The sequence below is a fragment of the Gekko japonicus genome, unplaced genomic scaffold (assembly GCF_001447785.1).
Source record: "Gekko japonicus isolate JY-2015 unplaced genomic scaffold, Gekko_japonicus_V1.1 scaffold315, whole genome shotgun sequence".
Classification (NCBI taxonomy): Eukaryota; Metazoa; Chordata; class Lepidosauria; order Squamata; family Gekkonidae; genus Gekko; species Gekko japonicus.
The window spans coordinates 528,016-543,648 of record NW_015160844.1 but is presented as its reverse complement, the minus strand read 5'-3'; the positions used below and the strand labels follow the sequence as shown (position 1 = coordinate 543,648).

At 39.9% G+C, this 15,633-nt stretch overlaps 1 protein-coding gene across 2 annotated transcripts in view; it reads right to left on the bottom strand.

The window, feature by feature from the left end:
- Window positions 1–15,633, bottom strand: part of ARID4B (AT-rich interaction domain 4B) — a 131,423-nt gene that overhangs the window by 28,871 nt on the left and 86,919 nt on the right. For both annotated transcript variants that reach the window (XM_015419979.1, XM_015419987.1), the window contains exons 13-16: window positions 14,898–14,992; window positions 10,412–10,509; window positions 9,496–9,751; window positions 5,313–5,476 (exon numbers count right to left, since the gene is read on the bottom strand). In XM_015419979.1, coding sequence (XP_015275465.1) covers window positions 5,313–5,476; window positions 9,496–9,751; window positions 10,412–10,509; window positions 14,898–14,992 — 613 coding nt within the window. The remainder of the gene's footprint in view (window positions 1–5,312; window positions 5,477–9,495; window positions 9,752–10,411; window positions 10,510–14,897; window positions 14,993–15,633) is intronic.

The window sequence follows — 15,633 nt, the reverse complement described above, 5'->3', positions numbered from 1 at the left end:
CATGTCCCCTCATATCAGAGAAGTTACCTCCTTTAAAGTTAAAAGTGGTTGTGTCAGTCTTTTTGGGCAACTCCCTATTTATGCAAATGTTAAACTCACTGTTCCCAAGCGGTGCAATCACTTTTACACCTCTCACCAGGTCTTGGGCGTTACTTAGGACCAAATCCAGGATCGCCTCTCCCCTGGTAGGTTCTGTGACCATCTGCTCCATAGCACAGTCATTGAGAATGTCTAGAAACTCAATCTCTTTTTCCCAACATGAACACATATTGACCTAATCAATATGTGGGTAGTTAAAAATCACCTATTACGACACAGTTATTTCGTCTAGCCACTATCTTTAATTCATTCAGCATTTTATAATCCTCCTCTGTCTTTTGATCTGGTGGGCAATAACAAACTCCCAGTGTTAAGCGTCCTTTTGGGCCCACTATTTCAACCCATAGCATTTCCAGAAGCGAATCTAATTCTCTTACCCTCTCAATCTTACTGGACTATATACCTCCTCTGACATACAGAGCCACCCCACCTCCAACCCTTCCCCCCATCCTTCCGATATAATTTATAACCAATATAACTTATAACCAGGAATCCCATTGATTTTCCTCATCCCACCAAGTTTCTGAAATACCCATAATGTCTATTTCCTCCCCCAACACCAAGCATTCCAACTCCTCGGTTTTACCTCAGACACTTCTAGCATTTGTATATAAACATCTATAGTTTCCTATGCATGTTAAGCCCACAACCTCCCTCTTGCTGCCTCGAGACCTTGCTAAGCAGTCCATATTGTTAGCCACAGTCTCAGTGGACAATTCTAATCCATTTCCTTGTAGAAAAGTAACAGCTACCTCTTCATCTGAGAAGAGCCATCTCGAACCAGAGACTTTTAATCTCCTGTCGTCTTTCCCCAAAAATTTAGTTTAAAAACTGCTCTGCCACCTTTTTGATTTTAAGCACCAGCAGCCTGGTTTCTTCTCGCGACAAGTGGAGACCGTCCCTTTTGTACAGCTCCCTCTTGTTCCAAAAAGCATCCCAGTGCCTAACAAACTTGAACCCTTCCCCCCTATACCATCATCTCATCCACACATTGAGACTCCTGATCTATGCCTGTCTTTCCAGCGCTGCGCATGGAACAGGTAGCACTTCTGAGAAGGCTACCTTGGAGGTCCTGGCCTTGAGTTTACTGCCTAGCAGCCTACATTTTTCCTCCAAGAGCTCACAACTACATTTGCCAACATGTACCATGACCACTGGCTCCTCCCCAGCACTATCTACCAGCCTATCTAGAACACACGTAATGTCCGCTACCTTTGCACCAGGCATGCAATATTGGAATATTCCTGTGGATTTGAGGACCTATCTGATACCAAAGAGGTCCCTCCCTGACCCTGAACCTCCAAGGTATTGGGGAGGAAGGCCTGTGACCAGAAATATGGGGGGGAACCCTTCATATAATACTACAATAGCGGTTTTATGTTGATGCAGCAGTTGAATTAAAAGTCTGCTGAGACAGACTTTTGTGTTTATATCTCCACAGTTTTGAAGGGGAGAGGATGCCACACAAAAGACTAAGATATCTGGGATCTATACTTTTAAGCAGAGGAGTCCATTGTAAATCCCATATACCATTTATTTTACCTATTCTATAGTAACATGTTATAAATCATACAGTTATATATTTCTACATGTAAAAATGGAGTAGGCTTAGACCACCAAGACTGAGATGGTGACTGCAGCAAACAATGAAGAAGTCAGTCACACAGCCTCAAATGGATAATGGGACAGCTATACCACTAGGAGATGGCCAGACTGGCTTCCACTAGGAAGGATATGCCTTTCCTTGGAGATGGTGCTGCAAACTTCACTGCTGTTCTGACATTGCCATGCAATATGGAATGCATAAGGCTAGGAAAAGGGCAAGACCCAATTGGAATCTCTTTAAAAACAGAAATATGTGTGTGTGTGTGTGTGTGGGAGAGTGTGAGAGCTGTTGGGGGCAGGGAAGACAGACAGAGAAAGGTGGAAGGAGCTGGAAGACAAAGAGCCGGTGGAAGAAAGAGAGGAGGGAAGAAAGCAGGGAGCAGAGAAAGAAGACCTCAAAGAAGTCCTGCAGATTAGGGTCACTCAAAGGGCTAGAAAGACAAGATCCTCCCAAGGTATGGCAGGTCAGAAGAAAGTACAAGATCCTAAGCTTAACCAGGGGATACCTGGGCATGAAAAACAGAGATGTGCTACCTGTGCAACACACCTGTGAGTGTAGAAAATGTACCACAAAGAGCTGATAACTGACCTGACCTCTTTAGAGATCAAGATGGGAGGGAGAGCATTCAATGTAGCACTACTCTCCAGAAGTAAATTACAGATGCTTTCAAAGTATTTAAAAAAGGAACTGCATGGCTACAACCCATACCCTGCTACAGGGTTGCCAATTCCTGATTGGGAAATCCCTGGATATTTGGGCGGGAGCCTGGTGAGGGACTTTGGCAGAGATGTGATGCCACAGACTTTGCCCTCCAACGCTGCCATTTTTAAAGGGGAACTGATCTCTGTAGTCTGCAGATCAGTTGTAATTCTGGGAGAACTCCAGCCCCCGCTTGGAGGTTGGCAACCCTGTTGTACATATTAGATTCCATGTCAAAAATGAAGTCAAATGAGGAGGAAGATCTATGTTTTATTTCAATTAACAAGAAAACAGTTGGACCAAATAGTCCATCCAAAATTGACTACTTTCTTCTCAGCATATTCAGGAGATATGCTTCAATTAACAGGAAAAACCATTGGACCCAATAACTCATCAACAATTGACAACTTTCTTCTTTTTTTTCTTCATCTTCTTGAACATATTCTGAACATATTCAGGAAATACATGATATTTTATACATGGACTGACATCATCAAGAAAACAATATTCAAAAAGCATAATAGGTTACAAAAGACAGTGGTAATTTGAGTACTAAGCCTCTGATTTGTCAGATGTAAAGAAACATATATCTACGTCAATCTAAGTAAAACCTAAGTGTTTACATAACCTAACCTAAATGATAATGGGCAAGGATTCTTCATATCCCAAACAAAAGTATTCATTACTGATACGAGGCCAAAATCGTCTCTGACCCAGACATTGTAAGGTTTTGCCCTTAAGAACTACAGAATCATGAACTTTGTACCTGTTATGTTGTCTGCTAACAATATCAGACCTACAAGAGGAAAGCCTTCTATACAGCAGGCCTTTCTAACATCCTAATAAAATATTACTTAAAGAATAAATCTATAAAAACCAGAGAAATATGAATAATCAAAAAAGTGGGGAAATCTTTATAGTCCCATCTCTACTACAACCCTATAAGTAAAACAGAAGTTCCTCTTCAATATAGCAAATCAAAACATACAAATCTCTGAATAATTCTGACACAGAAAAAATGACACACAGCAACATTCTAGCAGTACTCCGCTATTCCCAGGCTCCAAATTAAGAGTGTGGCAACTAAAGCTTTAATCACGCAACTTATATTCTGGTAATATACCAATATGGAATTATTTTTCATTGAAAATCAAATTTGAAGTATAGACAGGCAATGTGAAAGTCCTCTGAAACAACAAGGGCTAGAAACATGCTTAAAAATATTAGCTGGGACTCCCAGAACTTTAATGTAATAGACTATCCTAAACAAACGTGCATCAGGCCTCAGGCCATGTGTAACTGATACCTGAAGTTGCAGAACTGAGTATTAACATTAAGAGGAACTTCCAATCGAGTGCAGAAAAGAGCACCACATTGAGTGCTACATTTTTATGGAACAACATAGTCTTTCATTGGTACAGCTATATCTACAAATCAAGATATTTATCCATTTTAGAGGTAGCACATTCTCACTTAAACCTGCAGCATGTAAATATAGGATAACATTTATTTCTTTTACCTAGTTTCACCTCATTCCTCATGGGTACCCAGCCGTACACCCTCAAAAGACAACCTACACTGAATTCTCATCATAGGCAAATTCAAGGTAGGTACAACTACAGGTTTAAACTGAGAAAAATGATAAATTTGCTAGTCCCACTGGTGCCTGCACATTCTGAGCTGACAAAGTTACACATTTAGTTCTAGTGTCTCCCTTTGTGACAAAAGATGGATGGAAGGCAAATTCATAATAAGGAAGCTCACAAGCTTCAATAGCATAAATAATCACCTCTACGATAGCCAGACTTGAGTTTACCATTGGACGATACCAACATATCATACATGAAAAGATTTATTCTTTTATTTATAAAATTGACTAATTAAATAACTATTCCACCTGAAAGTAACCCCCCCACATTCCATGCATGCCAACTATTCAGAAAGGTCCCCCAATCAACACCAACTACACTCACGCAGTCTCTGTATTATAGATACACTATTCATTTCAGAGGTACAGTTGGCAATACAACAATTTCACGAGGTTTTTCAAAGCTGTTGTCAATGCTTGGTAGCAAAATTAGGGGAATGTCAATAGGATCAACACAACTATATGATCAGATGTTTCAACACTGTAGCAATATCATTTCTGCTGATGTTGCCACCTTTCAAGATAATGAAATCATACTATGTTTCCAGATCCAAAACTGTCTTCCCCAACTGAGCCAAGTCTTTTAAGCTTTGACAACAATTTAACCTACCCACAGGGTTTTTATTCATTTTCTTTTAACCTATCATACACTATTCTTCCAGCTTTCACTTCTAGTCCCCTTATATCCTAGCTCTCTCAAGTTCAAGAATCTGTTCCTAACTACATGCCATATTACACATACTCTGAAATCCACTCCAAATATACCCTTCTTTGTCATTTTTTCCAGTTCTCTAAGACTTCAAGCTCATTGTTTCACCATGCCCCTTCTTCTCTCTACTTAGCACCTATTTCATCAGCTAGCCCCTCCAATTTGGTTACCAAACTCTTAAGTGCACTTAGTACCCATTTCTCCACTCTGCTCTTGAAATCAGCCCTCCAAAACTACCTGGATCCACCATTTCTTTATTGGCCTTGGCCACTTTCCCTAAACTCCTGCATGTGAAGTAGACGAATACCTCCTTTACACTATTTCTAGCTCAGCAAGTTTTAGAACAAAGCTGTGAGTGAACGGAACATGCAGGACAATAGTATCTAATAGACTAACATGGAGAGGGTCTTGTCTGGAAATGTCAGGCTACCAACCTACTTGGCATGAAGACAGTTACTTGTTATTGAATCTTTTAATGATCCAAGAAAACTCGGATCTGAAACCTGATTTGGTTCCTTCACACAGTTTGATTGAAAAGAAAATATTCTTACTTTGATTTCTCTCTCTCTTCAGTCTCCAGACTGGTGTTTTGATTTTCCAAGTCTTTACTCTTCTCATCCTCTTTACATTCCATGTTTGCTTCATCTTCTCTTTTAATTATTCTTAATTCATTTTCCTGGTCAGAGAGAGATTCTGGAAAACATTTTTTGTTTTCCTAAGAGAAAGAAAAATACTGCTATAACGCATTAAAAAAACTATTGTTTGACAAATTAAGATACATCTGCCCCAGTCATTCATGCTAATTATATCCAGGAACTGGTGCAGTTCATGCCACATTCTAGGTTGTGTCCCTGTATAGGGCATCACTTCTGTGTCTACTACTGAGAAGTTAATTTAAACACTGTTAAGAACACACACACACACACCAACACCAGTAGAAATGGGCTAGAAATGGAAAATGACCTTCTTGCAAATTGCTAAACCTACTCACAAGTGGATTTATTTGCAAGGAAGAAGATGGCAACCTGCCCTCTGCCACTTTATCTGCTTGTGAGAAATGATTGCAATCTTCTGCATGAACAAGAAAGTAAAAATGCTGAAAATCTTGAAACCATGCCAGAAAGTGTCAGAATTTTGGAAAAAATTAAAGTATATTCAATATCGATTAAATCTAAAAAACATAGTTTATCATTTCAAGAACTTCTATAACTTAATAAACAAGACTGTATTATACTTATGAATGTCTTTGGTTTATTACAATAGTATTTTAAAATGTATGCAGTGTTAAAGATGGAACTGCTAGCTGCTGCATTCTCAAGTAACTATTGTAGTAAACAAAATAAAGGTTTTGTTATCTGGGATTAGAAACAGTGAGTATGTATGAATGTATTACCACACAGAAACAAAAGAAATGCATAGTTTTAGAAAAAATAAAATACTTATAAGGTAAGTAAAGAATAGCAATAAATATGGATATTCAGTTGGACTTTATATAATAAATGAAGAAATATGAACTTGCTGTCTACAAAGTGAAAATCCCTGATAAGCACATGCAAAGGGACCTCTGCATCACAGCCCAAATGTGTAGATGTTTGTGTGGGTTTTTTTTTAAAGTTTCTTTAAACTGCTACTATAGTAATGCTTCCTATAAGACTGTGAATACATTCATGAAAGCAGAACACTGTGTTACAGTGTTGTACGAGGCAATTATAGCACTGTTCTAATGATGTTCACAGCATTGTCATTTCTTATGAATAAGTGACATATGTGGGCAAACCACAGGTGGGAGAACCACCAACTGACTGCCTCTGACAGGCTTCCATGCTGGAGGGACTGGGGAAACCATTCTGGGTAGGGATGGGCACAAGTCGGTTCACAAACCAAAATTTGGGCTAAACTTGGGCCGGTTTGGAGCTCAGGAATGGATGTTTGGGGAAGGCGCCTTCCGCAAACATTTACCGGACTTTTGGCCTGTTCTGTTTGGTTGTTTGGGAACAGTCATTTAACCCTTTGGTTTTGCTCCCCAACACTTCAAAGGGGGGGGGAGCAAAACCAAAGGGTTAAATGAAGCCCCTTCCCAGGTGATCCCCGCCCCTGGCAAACCACAGCCAGGAGAAAGGGGGAAAGGAAGTCCTTTCCTGGGTGACTTCCCCTTTCTCTTGGCCCTGGTTAGCTGTGAATGGGAGAAAGGTGGAAGGGAAGACCCTTTCAGGATAGTCCCCACCCTATTTCTCGCTGCGGCCGGGAGAAAGGGGGAACTGAACTTGTCAGACTGGTTCAGGTGGGGCTCGTTTGAGTATGTTCAGGGTTCGGTTCATGGGCTGCCCCAAACTGCCCTTTTTAGGTTTGTGCTCATTCCTAACTCTGGGTTGCCTTCTGTGTTGAGGCTTCCTTGTGGGAGAGCAGCAGCAGCCTTCTCTGTTGGCCCCACTGCTCCTACAGAGGTCTCATCCTTTAGCCATGCAGCTCTTTTAGAGACCTGCCATCCCACTATGTAGCCACCTTCCATCCATGCCAGGGGTCTCTAAACAGACCTGCATGGCTGAAGAACATGAATAGTGGGGCCGGCAGAGCAATCTCACCATGTTGATGACTTCTCCTGGGGAGACCTGCCATCTTTGCTGGCCCTGCAGCTCCTACCGAGTACCATTCTTTTTAGACTTCTGATTTGGGTGGAAAGTGGCAAGGAGACGGGCAGGATGCTCCACTCATAGTTGAAGACTTAAAAGACCTGCATGGCTGAGAAATGAGGCCTCAGTAGAAGCTCAGTGTGGAAGGTGACATTTAGAGGTTTTCCAGATAAACCAGCATAGGTGTTTAACTACAACGGCTCATAACCATATGAAGTTTTCCTGTATTGACATGTTTATTTGGCATACTGTTACATTTTCCCTGTTAATGCTAACTATGGCTATCTTCAACCAAGTTTGTAGATTGCCTTCAAACTCTGATTTCAACCTCTGGTTCAAAGTTCATAATTAAAAGTACAAACTTAACACTACACTATAGTTCATGTTGAAAATAGAAAGGATGATAGATGCAGGAAGAAGCAGGTGAACCTGCAAAGTGCTCCCAATCTCTTACATGCTAGTAAAGGCACCAGGAAACACTGGATGAATACTGACATCACAATTAACCACAAATTATAAACATGGTTTCATTACATTCTAATTTGCGATGCCTGAATGCAGAAATCCCAGTTTATTCAGTAGTGCTGTTCATCTTAGTCTTCTGCATATGAAGATGCAAGCACAGTCCAACAAAAAAACCTTGTTGCTCCAAATGTATTTACCTATCTATGGTACTTTCTAAAAACATACTCTAGGGGTGTGCACTGCAAAAAAAAGAAGAAGGTATTTTTTAGATCCATATATCAGGGAGCCAAAAAAATCAGTATTCCTGGTTACCTGGGTTCCAAATATGGGTTTGGTATTTGGATCCAATGTGTGTGTGTGTTCTGATATTAGTAGGCACCATTCTTCCCTTTGGGGAATCTTTCTGGAGGGCTGTAGAGGCTGTTTTTTAAACTAATGGCACCAAAATTGCAGCAGTGCTGCCAATGCCTGTCCTTTAAATATCCACCAAATTTCAAGTGAATTGGACCTCTGAACAAGGAGCCCCCAGCCATCCGCCATTGTTTCCAATGGAGAAAAATACTTCAAGCTTCCTCCTAGGCAAGCAGTACCCAAACACTCAATAGCATGCAAAACAACAACTGTCCAAAAGCCTCTGAAAGCAGACAGAACCAACAAACCCAAAGAACCAATGCAGAACCAGGGAGTTCCAGAAGAAACAGAAGCCAGGATGGCAAGCCCAACAGAAATGAAGTCAAACCAGAAAATCACAGCAGAACAAACTTAAGCAAGGGGGCACTTTTGCAAGCCCAACATAACCAATGTCAATCCACAGAAACCCAGCAGAACCCAGGGCCAATGTGGGAGCAGAAGCCCAACAGAACCAATGCAATCTATAGAAGCTCAGAAGAACCAGATACAGTCAGGCAGACCTATAAAACACTCTCTCACACACACTAACAATGGTTCTCCCTAATGTGTGATTCCACTTGACTTGGCATCTGCCACCTTCCCCCCTTCCTCATGTTGACTAGGAAACATGCAAAAGGAAAAATATTGAGCTGCCTTGGAGAGCTTTAAAGTTTAAATTGCTGGCTCCAGATATACCCGAATATACTACCCGGATATATTCAAGATTGGATGAACTGGCTTTTGATGTGCTAGTATTTTCCTATTCCCTCCAGGGATTCTGTCTGAAGGTAAAAAAGGCATGCAGCATACAAGTGGGATTTACACACAGACTGTGATCTATTATGTATGCCTGGTAGACTAAAACATGGTTTGTTCAACACTCTGTGGTTTAAATAAATCACAGTATATTGTGAATCTGAATGCAGCCATTATGCTTGCATGGTATAAATAAAGACTGCAATCTGTAGCTGGACTTTACAGATTTCAGATTTTATTTCATGCCCAAAGTATGCATATTTGGGCTTTATTCAGAATTCAGCATAATCTGCAGAAGCATTTGGTCTAGTGTATTCTCTGAAGGCATCAAAGTGAATCTGCACTACAACAGGCTCTGCTGTCAGTAATACCTGTCTGTCTATCTGTCTCACACACAAACAACCCCCAAATGCAATTTCTACTTCTCTGATGAGCTGAAGAGAATTCAAGGATTATTCTATCAAACCCCAAAACAGAACATAGCTCCTCTTACCAAAGAGGAAGAGTTATCATTATCTTTTCTTTCATGATCATTCTCAGTTGATTTGACTTGTTGCTTTATAACTGCTGTTTCATTATCTCTTTCTTCAATGTCCACCTTTATTTCTTTTACATTTTGTTCAGTTTCTTCATGCTTTTCCACATCTTTTTCACAGTCTTTACAGGACTTGTTTGCTATTTTCTCTGGCAATGCCATTTTAAATTCAATATTTGCTGATGTGCAATAATCTTCAAAGCCATAAAGATATCTTAAAGAAGAAAGCAACACAGAAAGGTCAGTCAGTATTAGTTTTACCAAACAAATACATCTTTGGCACATAAGTACATCCACTGGACAACATATATTTAAGTAGGGTTGTCAGGTTTTACTTCCTCACCGACGGGGGGTGGGAGAGAGCTCCCCAGGAGTGGGGGGGAGCAGGGCAACGTCACAGCGCATGTGGTCCCCAACGTGATGATGTCACATGGAAGTGACATCATCATGCTGGGGACATCACGCTGGACCGTAGCTGTTGAGGGTGGGGTTGTTGAGGGTGGTAGGAGCACACAAATTGGGGGATCCCCCACTCCCGCCTGGGGGTTTGCAACCCTATGTTTAAGATTATGATTATGTTTTAAGATTATGATTACTTTGTTTAAAAAACAAATTGGTGCAATAACTGCCATAAATATTAACTTACTGTATAAAGAAAACCTCTGAAAGTCAACTTTATTGAGGCTAGTCAGCAAGCTTAGAGTGAAACTTCTTAAATTTTCAAACAAATCAAAAACGATTCAATGTATGGCATGATGTAATAAAAATGGAGAAAACTGCCACAACTAACAGTATTCTCTTTAAATAAAATTGTAATTACATAACTAACTTTATACATCATTTGCCACAATGTCATACATACAGATTTACTTACTTTTTGTAAGCACATTTAACATTATATCCAGCAGCAGAGTTCAAGACAGGAATCCCAAGATCCTGATATACCTGCTTCCAGACAGCTCCACTTTCAATCTATAAATAGAAGAAATATTATTATCCCCATAAAAAGATAGTTATTAAATTAGTGAATAATAGTTATTAAATTATAATGAATAAAAACAAGTATTTTGCTTCATATTAACTATCACTGTATTTCAGGCAGTTTTGAACTATATTCCCATGGATGCTGAATATGTGCAGAATCACTTCCATTTGTTCCACTTGTTCCTAATTTTTTTTTTAATGAAGGGAATTATGAGAGATTTGTTTTAATAGGTTTATGTTTGTAGATTTTCAAAAACTGCTTTGTTACAGAAAAGGAAAAATGCAACAATGGAAACATAACAAACACTAATTTAAAACACTAAAAAGCAACATCAGTACAAAATAGTGCTGTAACATATTGCAAACACCATTTAAAAATGACAGGCACAGACATTGCCACTAAATCTGTTAATTATCAATGAGAGGGAATTTTGGATGGGTAAGCTGGCCATAGGAACAAGTGGAACAAAAAAAAATTGTTCCACTTGTTCCTATGGCCAGCTTACTTATGTATTTTAGCTGTACTTTTGTATCATTTACTTCTTGTAAATCTGGTCTACATAGGCCAAAGTGTGATCTATATCTGGCAAAACAGGGAGGTAAGGACTGAGTATTTAGAGGCCTTTATGCATTGAAGCATGTGTATATTGTACTGTATGGCCTGAGTAATGGCCAGTGTAAGCCTCAGGAAATAACAGCTGACTCTTGGCCATACACAAACTCACTGCCACCACATGGGAGTTTACCTTAAATATATGTGAATTTCAGGGAGTTACAATTTAGAAGTTCTCAGTTTTAAAAGTTAATTTGATGGTGATTACAAATAAGCAATAGATAAAGGGAGTCAAAAGTATAGAGATAGTGGATCCTCTCCATACAACCTTTGTTTATTTCCCAGCCAGTTATTCCAGTCAAGATACAAAACTCCTACTTTCCGTCATTTCAATTAGCTTTTAATGACTTGATTGGTCTAATTATATAGCATCAATTAAAACCCAAGTAAAGCACTGGTAACATATTAATAATTCTTTCCTTCTTATATATTTCTTGTCCTGCAACATGGGCTCAGTGGTAGAGAATATGCTTTGAATGCCAAGTTCCTAGCTTGGCTCCTGGCATCTCCAGTAAAAGAATCTGATATAGCAGGTGTTGCAAAAGAGCATTCCCTGTCTGGGACCCTGGACAGCTCTTACTTTCTGAGTACCCCATGGCCTCAGTCAGTAAAAGACAGCATTGTATGTTCATACTATGAAACTAAAGAGGAAAGGTGACAAAGCTTTCTTTTCCCCCTCTTATGTTTTTAAAGAGTAGGTTTCATATGAGAGCAAGTAGTCATTGATATATCTTGAGTGAAAAATCAACACCAGCACTTTGAACTGGATCTGGAAACCAACTGAAAACCAGTGATGCAGTTAAAAACTGTCATTTTATGCTTCTTACAGTCATTCCAGGTAATAATCATGTGGCCACATTTTGAACCAGCTATAGTTGCTCAAGAATTTTCAAAGGCAGCCAGATGCAGATTGCATTACAGTAACCTAATCTGGCTGTCCCTAGGGCATAAATTACTGTAGTGAAGTTTTTTCACTGGTAAAAGGCACTTGTAGCTGCTGAGGAATATCCAGGAGGATTAACAGATCCATGAGCCCTCCCTCTCCAAGCTCCACACCCAAGTCTTAAATGCATCTACCATAGGTTGGATCCTTATTTCCCAGATTCCCAAGCACCAGTAGTGCTTCCATCATATCCAAATTAAGTAGAAATTTATTTACTGATATTCACTGATATTCAGCATTAGTTCCGGATCTCAACTGCCTCCCAGAAATGTGATGTAAAGAGTGAGAACTGGGTATCATATGCTAATAACACCATAACCTAAGTCTCTGAATGTCCTCTGTGAAGCAAAGCACCTTCCCCACCATCCCCCTAAGGGTTAACAAGAACGGTGATGGGCCTGAGTTGATCTGCAGAAATGTGATGTAAAGAGTGAGAAATGTGATGTAAAGAGTGAGAACTGGGTATCATATGCTAATAACACCATAACCTAAGTCTCTGAATGTCCTCTGTGAAGCAAAGCACCTTCCCCACCATCCCCCTAAGGGTTAACAAGAACGGTGATGGGCCTGAGTTGATCTGCAGGTGTTATTAATTGGTCTTCTGGCCTGCAAGCTTCTTATCATCTTCAAGGTCAAAGATGGAAATCGGTTAATTAACTTTTCATGGGAACATGTGGTCTGTGATGGGAGGGTTGAGACTGGGAGAGGTGATGTAATCTTCTAGAGATTTCTCTTGGGTTCACGCTCTGATTGGATGTCATCATCGCCAGACTGGGTGGGCCAAAAAAGTTATACCTCAAACTGTGGCCCTGGAGTGAAAAGCTAGCTGAGAATGCATCTGCAATTGCTAGAGGGGTAGACAACGCTATTTGAGGCCTTCCTATCGAAACTAAGGTTGGTGCCACCTAATACCACTCTAGACAGTGTTAGGTAGTTGAAGTCAGCTTTGTATTTTCTGTTCTACATGATTTTTGACTACTGTGTTGGCAATAATTCCTACATTAATATTTCTTGAATAAACTTAATATCATTTTATAAACAACAGCCTGGTTCTTGTGTGCACTTGCCCTGGGAACCTGCGGGGTTTAGCCTCGTGTTTCCTTGACAGCCTCATTCAGAGGTTTTTGTGAAGATATTAAATACAGCAGGAGACATTGCACCAGGTCAGAGGCCATGAGACAGAGAAATAGCTTTTGGAATCTGAGAAAGGCCTTCAGTTTCATCACAGTTAAGCAAACCAGGACACTAAGATCAATGGTAACAAAAGGCATGGAGAGGCCCAGCAGGACCAATTAGGATGCACTGCCTTGACCAGTTCCTGCTGTAGGTTATTAACTAGGGCTACAAAGGGAGTTTCCGTTCCAAACAGAGGTCGAAAATATCTAGATAGTCAGTATAATCCAAGAATCTCCAATGATGAGATGCTACCAGCTGCTCTAGGACCTTGTACAAAACTAGAGAAATTCAAGACTGGCTGGTAGCTATTCAGATCTGTTAAGAATCAAGAAGTTGTCTTTCTACCATTTTCTTAAAAGTCATGAGGACTACTACCTCCCTCAAGGAAACATGGGTAATTTCTTCTTGGACACCTGAGGTTTACACTAGAATAACCCATTCATTTCTATTTCACATTGGATCATTCCACCAGACTTAATCCTTTTGGGGCACAGGACAATCTGGTTTGGGCCAGACCACTCATTTGTCATGGAAGTTCAGAGACATTACCAGGTCCTTGAGGGGGGTGGACTATATTTTATACGTTTCTGATTGGTAAAAGTAGCCTCTGATATCAGAGATGGAGTTTTGCCTGGTATTGACTAAATCAGCTTATTACTCTTAGAGAGGAGGCTGGCTTAGTTCCAGTTCCATTGACCATAAACACCAGGACATTTGGGATTTTCTCTTGTCTTCAGTTGAAACTTTTGTCCACGGAATGTTGGGTAGGAGTTAAGGACTCCTCAAACATCTTGTTACTAAAGAACTCTGTACATCACTGAGGAACCCGCTACAACCGAAGTAATGTGTGCTTACCTGAATTAGTACAACTTTATTATTTTTTGCTTCATTTAGTACAATTTACTTCTCTGGGATATTTTTCTTAATCTCTTCCCACCAAGCTAGATTGCATGGGCGCTTCATAATTTGTTACAAGGTATTTTCCAGGGTTTCTACCCTACCACTTTATTATTGGTTTAATACTGCACTAGAAGGGTACTTTGTCAGTGGGTCTAGATGGGCCAGTTACTCTCTCTCAGCCTAACCAGCCTCACAGGATTGTTTTGAGGATAAAATAGAGGCGAGAACAGTGTTGTAAGCCATTTTAGGTCCCCATTGAGAAGAAAAGTGGGGTACAAATGTCAAATATCTAAATAAATAAATACAGTGCTTAGTGAACTGCTCACCAAACCACCCAAAACAGTTCTAATGGATGCCATGGTGGCAAGATGCATGTTTTTACCACTGTCATTAGTATTACAGAGTATGTCCTGCAGTTTTCAGGGTTTCCATAAGTCTAAATTACATTATCTGTCTCTGATAGTATTATATAAAACTCTACCACTTCCTGAAAACTCCTGTTTTGGGCTAATTTTAACCATTCCTATCACATCATTTCCTCCAAGGCTCTTTCATTCTGTATAGAATTATCTCACTAAATGGATGCAACCATGAAGACCCATTTAGTCCTGCTATTTCAAGATTCAAATGTTGAAAGATCACAATTCACCCCTACTGTGCTTGAGAACGAGTGGAGTTCTTTGATCTTCTACAAATCTGTAAATGTAGACTACGAAATTTTCATCCATAAAATATAGTACTTACATTATCAAATCCTCCAAGCTTATGTACAAGTCTGAATAATTTGAACAGATTCAAGTTTCTGTATCCAAGTACAGGTCGCTTATTAATAGGAGTCCCTGCAAAACAAAGTATTTTGAAGTCTGGCTTTGCAGCTTGAAACGGGATCAACTCAGAAATCAATGCATATAAATCAATTTAGAATTTCAAACAATAGCAGTTCATACAGCAGATTTATTTTCCTGGAGTGCTATCACCTTCCCCACTGAGCACTGATGAATAATGAGAGGGATCTGGTAGCCTTGTTGACAGTACATTCAGGAGGCAGTACGACGGCCAATGGGATTGCAGCCCTAGTATCCCTCTCACTTCCCATCCAGCCACTGCCTGTTCAGTGCTCAGTAGGGAAGGTGGTATTAAAAAATACCACACAAACCAGCACTGGACTGGTCTGCATACATACTGCGCAGCCTAATCCTGTACATATTTATTCAGAATCAAATTAAACTACATTTGAAAGGGACTTATTCTCAGATAAGAAAGCACAGGATCACAGCCTTAAGTGTATTTTCCTAAATGGTCTTGTGACAGAGGGCATTTGATAGTTTTCATAAAATGTCCATATAATTAGAAAATTCATTATCACGTATATGTGGACTCCTAAATTTTCAAAAATCCTGTAATTTCTGATTTAAGAGGTGAGTAGCTTATTTCAAACAGTACATTAACAGCTGAAATGACATGGAGAAGCACATGAAGT